This window comes from Chroicocephalus ridibundus, chromosome 1 (genome assembly GCF_963924245.1).
Source record: "Chroicocephalus ridibundus chromosome 1, bChrRid1.1, whole genome shotgun sequence".
Classification (NCBI taxonomy): domain Eukaryota; kingdom Metazoa; phylum Chordata; class Aves; order Charadriiformes; family Laridae; genus Chroicocephalus; species Chroicocephalus ridibundus.
Genome location: NC_086284.1, coordinates 133232003 through 133240414, shown reverse-complemented (window position 1 = coordinate 133240414; position 8412 = coordinate 133232003). Strand labels below are relative to the sequence as shown.

The following is an 8412-nucleotide window of genomic DNA, read 5'->3' as shown; positions in this document are numbered from 1 at the left end:
AGCATTGGAGATGCGTAAGAAAGCTGTGCTCATCAGCAACAGGAAGGCAAATGAAATTCAGCATCACTGTTCCCAAAGTCATGTAGCTGGGGGGAAAATGTAAACTGCATAAATACTTCTAGGCTTTGGCTTACTCTAACTCTACCAGGTCACGCAAGAGCCTCGGGCACCACGACAGGCGTTTCACTGAGGACACAGTGAACAGCTCGGTACAAGCTCAGTGCTGTTCAGTGGGGAACAACAGTCAGAAGAGCAGACAAGATGTCAGGAGACATGAAGGGCAGGATGGAAGTAATGCGGAGAAAGGCACCATGCCTCCATGTAAGCCGGCACTGCTCCTCCACTGGGCTGCTGCCCCCTCTTCCAGAGCGAAGGATCCCAGGAGAGTTGGCCATGCATAGAGAAGGCCCTGAGCAAACTGTCAGGGGAAAAGTCCCCCAAATCTGGGATCTGAAGGGCAACAAGTCAGGAGGGGTTGAGGGAATAAGAAACAAGGGATGTGATAAAAGGCTGTAGATTAATGACTGGCTGTGAAAAGGTGGACTGGGAGTTCCTCTTCTTCCAGCCTTTGTGACACAAGAAAAGAAAACAGATGATGAAAGCGGAAAGCTTTGAATTCAGAACTGATAAAGAGGAACCGTTTTCACACAGTGAATAAGCAGACCTGAGTACTGATTGCCAGAAGAAGTCGGAGAGTACGAGAAAACAGTGAGGTTTAAAGAGAGACCAGGCACGCATCTGAGCAATGAGAACATCCAGGCTGGTAAAAGGCAGTGCTAAAAGTGTTACCTACAGGAGGAGAGAGCAACCCATTGTGTATGAGAAGAGAGAGCAAACCGCTCTCAGGCACTGAGGGAATATGATGTGGTCCTGATGAACATTGGGTTGCCCCTTAAAGCCAACCCTTCTCTATCTCTAATGATACCTCTTTGCTAACCCACCTCTTCTCTATCTCCAAAGCATCTGGCAGAGAGAGGAGACTGAGCTAGACAAATCACTCCAACCTGAAAATAATGCAGCATTATCATTTGCCTAGGAAGATGCCCAGTACCAGGCAGGACTGTCCTTTGTTATGGGGTCTCTGTTTCAGTGTCTGCCTGAAATTGCATGAGGTAGTTGAAACAGACAAATCTGCTTTGCACCTCTGCTTGCATGTCTCTTTTGTCATTTACAGTAAATGTATCATTTTTTTATCAGCATCATTTACAGTAAAACACGTGGCTAGCTGAGCAGTTAAAGATCTGTGGAGTCCAGACGTGATCCCCGTAGTGCGCTAGTTGGGACTTTTAGGTGCTGCTCCGCTACCTGCAGTCCGAGTATCCCAGACTGTATTAACTACCTGTGCACCCGTAGCTCTTGGGGGGAAGGTGAGGGCCACACAGCAAGAACGCCTCTTCGCGTGCCTGCTGAAATAACGAAAAGCTGGCCTGGTAGTGAAGCCCTCTGCTCGAGTCAAGGGAATCTCCCTTCCTAAACACTGAGAGCTTCATTTTTGTGCCACCGCCTTCTTGAGCAGACACAGCCCCGTGACCCATATGGGAGAAGCTACGCATGTGACTCTCTTTACTAGTGAGGCTTTCTTCTGGGGTGGCATGCAATGACTGTTCAAGAGCAGTACCACAGTCCTCCATGGCTGTTCGGAGAGGAGGTGAAGAGAATTCTCTAAGTGAAACCAAAACCCATTGAGGGTCGTGAGAGATGGGACCTGGTGGACTCATGTTTACATAAGTAAGTACGTCCTTAGCCAGAGGAGAGTGACAGAGCGCCCTAACATCAACTGAAGATCTATCAGGAAAATGTGAGGACTAAAGGAATAAATGAATGAATGAACAGGGGCAGACAGACAGGAGAAAGAAAAAAGACTCTGAAGCACAGCAGAAAGGAGAGACAGAACCTGTGATTCTTTCTTCTCTAGTGGCATTTAATTTCCCCTTCCCCGCTGTCAAAATGTCAGAAATGCACAGGCAACTTCAGTAAAAGAACTGAAAGAGAAAGAGAAGGCAGCAAAGTCCTTAGAAGCTGCTTCACACAGACAGAGGTACACCCGGCACCGTCAATAGGTGCGATCTTCCACAAGCACACGCAGGGGCCAGAGGGTTTTTTTGTCTGACAGATTTATTTTAGATTCTAAAAGGAGTTTCTAATAAAATAAAATGCTGGAAGTGTGCAACATGTGCAGTTCTCCGTGGGGTCCCCTCTGCCACTGAATGAGCGCAAGAGCAGGGCAGTGTGGGGAGAGGGAGAAGAAAGTGGGCAGAGGGGAGAAAACACCATCGGGCGGCAGGGGCTCCAGCTGTCTCCCACGTTTAAGTGTCCTGCTAGTGAAAGGCTGTGAGAGAGGCCATGAAGGAGGGGCAAAGGGTGGCAGAGAGAAGTGGCACTGAAGCAGGCAATAGCTACTGGCTCAAATACTTCCAATAGCTCCAAAGCGTCTGTGCTGCCTGCCACCTTACTGCAGCAGTGAGTCTCGTCTTGCCCTGGTACGCAGCTTCCAGCCCCTCTACAGGTACAGTGCTCACATGGCTTCCTGCTATGTTCATGCCATGCCTAGACCCTCCTGAGAGGTCTGCATGGTGCCCATCTCTCTGCAGCATGGCACGCAGAATTTCATCCTTCCATGCAGACCGGGCCCGGTGTCCCTGCTCCCATCAGCACTCAGTTTGCTGGATCTTCTCTTTCTGGTTCTCCTCCATCTCCTTCCTCGGCACAGTGACTGCAACCATCCCTTCCAGCGCTGGGAAGGCAGGAGGCCGTGCCTGAAAGGGAAGAAAGGGGAAATTTCAGGCACGGGAGGGAGACTGAATGAGAGAAGTCTGGGCTTCTCCCTGCCTTGGAATACATGGTCCTACTGCTTGCAACCACAAGGCTCCCATTCCCTTCTAGAGCTAGGGAAGAGCCACAGTCCCACTCTCGGAGACATGTAGCGTCTTCTGGGGAATGCCGGCGCAACACTATCCTCTGTGGTGTCATGGGCATAAGGAATAAGAAAGACAGGACATGCTTTAGCGAGAGCAAAGAATGATCTGGGCAACAGTCAGGCCATTGTCAGGTTCAACGGTATGCCAGATTTTTACAACACCTTTTCAGGGAGAATAATTAAAGGCATGAAGGTTCGGGTAAAATGAGATAAGAACAAATTAAAGACAGAACCACTTTCACACACCGCTTTAACAAGCGACGTTCTAGACAATGGAAAAGAGGTAGATCTCGGAGCTCCTGATAATGGTAAAGTATATGGTGACACGCAGGCAATCGATACACTGGAAAGATGAGATTAGTAAAAGAATGGTGTGGTAGGTGTGATCTCAGCTAGGAGGAAGGGACTGGGATTTTGCTGACAGGTTTCTGCCAGGCTGTAGGGAAATGATAAGCACAGGTCTTACACAATCCGTTGTGGGATCAATCATTAATGACACCGAGAGTGTGAAAGTGCTAATGAGTTATGCAGCTGATAAAGTCGAGGAGCCTCATTTGGGAGAAAGAGGATGAAAATATCACCTGAGGCCCAGATATTTTAGGAGAATGGAGCGGTAAACTGAATGACAGAGTGAATGAAATGCAACAGCACTAACCGCACATTGGGAGGCTCAGGGAATCGGAACAGGAATTCCTAATGTGTGGGAAATAGCCCATCAGGGGATACCAGTGAGCAGCCAGTGTTCAACCAATGCAAGAAGAGCAAATGCAATCTCAGAGAATGCCAGCAGAGAGAGGGAGAGAACAAGAGAAGAGATAGTATCTTTGCTCGAGGCACCTCATCTGCACTGGAACACAGGATAAGCCCACTGGGAAGACTGCAGAGAAGGGCAGGAGGACCACCAGTGGATGGAGGACCTGTGCTGCAACAGAGGAGTTTTGCTTACTTGTCAAAGCAAGGCTGTGAGGAATGTTTTGGGATGGCAGTGAGTATCCTGTCTGGATTAGAGCTGTTTAAGCTAGCAGAGCTGGACACCCAGGTATCCTTTTTCCTGCCAGCTGAGGGTATACAGTTATACTGTAAAGGGTTATTTTTCTGAGGTTTTAGGCCAGAAAGGGTGGTTCTGATCATCTTGTCCTGGACTTGCACAGTCTAGAGAGTCAGCCAGAAACTGTAGATCTCTGCCTTAGATTATCCTTTACCATCAGTGCTGATTAAGGGACAATGACGAAGAACCAGTCACGAGTCTCTCGAGCGCTACCCGCAGTGTTTTTTTTAAAAAAGGCCCATCTTTCTTCTGTTCTGATGTTGCCAGTCTTCAGCCTCCAGCCACCAGGATTTACTAATAATTTGCATCAATGCTGTCACATCCCTCATCTCCAACTCAAGGCGGGTTGAAGGCACCCAGCTCTTTTGCCAGGGCAAGTTCTCCCAACCTGAGATTGCTCTGAGCCCCTGGCCCCTTCTGCACTGGAAGGGGATTTTCACCGTGGGCCCTTTCCGAGAAGCTGAGTGGAAGGCTACTCACAAAAGAAGTGCCTCGTCAGCAAAGAGAAACTCTGAAGGAAGAATTTGCCATGTAATTCATTTGCAGAGAAACTGTATAAAAACAGCAGAGAAACTATATGACTTGTTCGCACACGCTTTTTTCCAGTGGCATGCTGGGGAGCGATCGGTGCTGGCCTGGTCTTTGGGATGATAAAGGCAAGGCAGAGTTTTCAGAAGACAAGATACTGGAACAAATGAAGGACAGTAAGTTGCCAGAAGCAGACAGCCGAGGTGTGAGGGCTGAGCCAGCAACAGATCTGCATTGAGATTGGCATCTGGGGACCAGCAGGCATTTTTGCAGAACAGGAGACTCTGTTACATCAAAGCATCCAGATAAGGAATAAGAGAGAGGACACCTACAAAAGCCTGGACATTAACCCTCCTCTATTACAACATGGCTTGATCTCTGCAGGAATAAACAAGAAGCTTTTCAAGGCTGGGCTGTGATTGTCTCCTAGGAGGTTTTATCCCTCCTCTCAAGTGTCTGACCTGCCCCCAGACGAATGCCACAGTTAGCCAGACCTGCTGATGCCTAGGTTACAGCTTTCACTAGATGTCCCTGACACTCTGATCTGGCTGCCCGAGTCCCATTCTTCCTCTGGCCACGGTGTCCCTGAGACATTTCACTGCTGTCTCTAGGGTACGTAGGGGAAGGTCAAATAAGTGATGTCGTACAGGAAAACTAACGGAAATGGTGTGATGGACACTTACCCTTTTTTGTAGGGCCAGAGCCAGGACACAGACCGTAAGCAGGAAGAAGAGGGTGAGCGTGAGCCCAAAAGTAACTTGCCCGCTGAAGATGGTTGGAGGGCTGGAGACTTGGGCACCTATGGGGAGGAACCACGGTTAGGAAGGAGGGGAAGGTTGATTTTACTCTGGGGGAAGGCTGGGAGTGCACAAAGAGAAGCAAACTGGAAAAGGGTTCAGGGAACTGGAAGGAGAAACAGGAGGAACTGGTGAGAGATAAGGTGGGATATCAAGAAGATGGGATCCAAGCGGTCAAAGGGGAGAAGGAAGGGGTGAGGCTGAGAGGGGAAAGGCACCAGGACATGGAACAGGGCGAGAAGAAGGGGTGGGTTACAGATCCATGGGGGACAGTACCTGTGATCTGCAGCTCATACTGCACTGCTCCCAGTCTGCCTTCTGGGCCATATACACTGCATTCCCATGTGCCCGTATCCTTTTGTGACACTTGGGGTATTTCCAAGGTAGGACCCATCTGGGACCTATGGCCCTCAAGGTTACGGGAGATGGCCGCAGCCAGCTTGCTGTTAGTGGGGGCTGAGTCGAGGTGCTTCCACTGGAAATGTTCATGCCCCCGGGGGTGTGTGAGGCCACAGATGAGCAGCAAACGAGACCCCTCAGAAACTGGTCCTTGGATGCTTGGGGTGACTGTAGCAAAGGAAAAAACTATCCTCAGGAAAGACTGCAGGCAGGTCCACGTCTCTTCCCCGTCCCTCCTTCTTCTAATGCACCCCTCCTTTATTACTTCCTCTAATTTATTTTCTTTGTCTTCCTCAATCTTAGGAAGAATAATCAAGTTACCTAAGAAACACCTTGTTTTCAGCAGAGTCCTGTGCAGTGCAATGCCCTGAATTACACCTTGTTTCCTGCTCGGGGGCGAGAACCTATGAGCAGGAGGAACCCACACTCACTGCACTGACATGCGTGGAGGTTTATCTGCAAGCAGTGGGGGACCCCAGAGGTGTGATTCATCTCCCTGTCTCTCCTCTCACCTGTAAACACTGCCAACGTCACGTCCCTGCTGATTGTCTTGCTGCCAACAGAGACAGCACAGTGGTACTGTCCTGCATCTCCTGGCCCCACTGCAGGGATATGAAGCAGGAAGCTTCTGCTGCTCGAATTCTGGGAGATGCCCCGGTCTTGCAAGTGTCCTCCTGCAAGGCGGCTCCAGTGGGCTGTCACCACGTTGATCCCAAAGGCACTGGGAAGGTAGCTCAAGGTACATGAGAGATCAGCTGCAGAGCCAGCTGCAGCATAGACCACAGGGTTGGTTGGGCCATCAAAACCTGAGGCAGAGAGAGAGGACAATGTGGGGTGGTGACTGGCCTGGGAAGTGAGGACAGGGTGGGAAGGTGGAGGCACTGGGGTTGGTCAGTCACATCAAAGGGAGCAACCTGGGGATGCTGGAGTAGCAATGCAGAGGCTGACCTCACCTAAAATTCGCAGGTTGTATGTGGCAGAAATGATCTCATTATCAGAGTATCTGAGTTGGCAGCGCCAGGACCCCGCATCACTCATGGCTGGCCGGAGGATGGAGAGAGCCCCATGCAAGGAACAGAAGGTCCTGGAGGTGGGTACTGGGCGCCCATTGTGAAACCAGCGTGTCTCCACAAGGCTGGCCCGGTGGCTAGAGTTGCAGCTCAACAGAAGTGGCTCATTTTCTACCACAGGGCTGGATGGACTGATGGTTACTGCCAGAAAAAGAAAAGAGGGGGGAGACAGGGGAAGCTGTGATCATGGGGGCACTACCAAACCATCTCTTTGTACCCCTCCTGTCCTAGCCTTGTCCCTTGGGCATCTGTCTCTCCAGAGCAGAGAGCAGACAGCGGGAAGCTGTGCGCTTTCGGGAGGCTGCTGCCTGTACTCTAACCTGCCCTGGCAAACACAGTATCCCCCCCTGTCCCACCCTTACAACCTCCCCAGACTTAAAATCGACATTCTCCAGGGTTTCCGTCTTCTCCTACCTGTGATTACCCCCAGCTCCACCTGGCAGCTCTGGACCTCCGTGTCATATGCTACTAGTGCCTCATACAGCCCGGCATCCTCGCTCCGGACCGGGTTGATTCGCAGGGAGAAATTGCCATTGCGTAAGGCAGAGTCCTGGACTGACACCCGGGGCCTCATGGGCAGCGCTGTCTTCCGGAGGCCGGAGTACCCCACCTCCAGCACCACGTGTGGCTCCTGGTGGGCGCTGGGAGCAGGAGAAGTGAGCGGCTTGTGCCAGAGGCAAAGGTGAGATCAAGGGGGGGGGGGGGCAGGAAGGAGGGAATGTGGGGAAGGAGAAAGGGGGCTCAAAGTGCCTCCCACCCTCCCCAGTCCCCACAAGGACATAAATCTGGCGTACCTTCCCCCCTGCCGCTTCCACAGCACGGATGTCTTGTCAGGCAGCTGCTGCCAGCTCTTCCGGACCTTTCTGGGTCTGAAGTGGCAAGGCAGGATGGCTGAACTCCCCTCTCTGGCCCACACTTTCTGCTCCCTTCTTTCCCCTTCTGCTACTCCTGGTAGTATGTGGCCAGCTGTAAGGAGATGGAGAGTTGAGCAAAGGGTAAGACTCATGGAGCAATACCTGGCCATCTTCAGTGGGCTTAGAAGGGCACAAATTCTCCCTTCCAGACCTGTCAGGGACCAAGTAACACCCAGACCCAGCTTACCGAGCTACTTTGCCCTCCCTGATACGTTCAGCCCCTCTTACCATTGAAAGCCGGCAGGGTGAAGGTGAGGAACAGCACCAGGGACACCGGCCTCATGGTGGCATCCAGGAGAGGCGAGGGGCTGCGCCTTCCCACTTGGGTCCGTGCTTGATCAAGTCAGAAGCTTTGAGAGATCAGCAAAAATGAGGCATGGGCAAAGGAGATCTTTGGGTGGATGGACCAAGGGCGGGGTGTCAGCTGGACGTGCTTGCTCTCGTGCTCTCTCTCTCTCTGATCAAAGTATTTCCCTAGATGCCTTTATATTGGAGGCGGGCAGCTAATTTCCTCATATCACTAAGAATATGCGTCACGACCAAGAAACAAGTGTAAGTCTGAGGCACGTGAAGGCAGAACTGAAGCCAGTGAGAGAGGGGAGGGAGGGACCAGAGACACTGCTCTAAGCACCTTTTAGTGGAAATTCTTTGGGTCGCTGTTGTTTTTCTTACAAGTTTCGCTTCTACATAGACAGTGGAAAAAGTGTAGAAGACACTTCCCAGCAAGTGCCCTTCATGT

General features: G+C 51.1%; 1 protein-coding gene across 1 annotated transcript; it reads right to left on the bottom strand.

The window, feature by feature from the left end:
- Window positions 1-2161: 2161 nt before the first annotated feature.
- LAG3 (lymphocyte activating 3) lies at window positions 2162-8112 on the bottom strand. Its single transcript, XM_063322437.1, has 8 exons — window positions 7902-8112; window positions 7554-7725; window positions 7174-7400; window positions 6643-6900; window positions 6202-6495; window positions 5567-5857; window positions 5177-5292; window positions 2162-2756 (listed from the first exon to the last, which is right to left on the bottom strand). Exons 1-8 carry the CDS (start codon window positions 7954-7956, stop codon window positions 2649-2651), a joined length of 1521 nt encoding a protein of 506 aa, XP_063178507.1. The 5' UTR covers window positions 7957-8112; the 3' UTR covers window positions 2162-2648.
- Window positions 8113-8412: the final 300 nt, after the last annotated feature.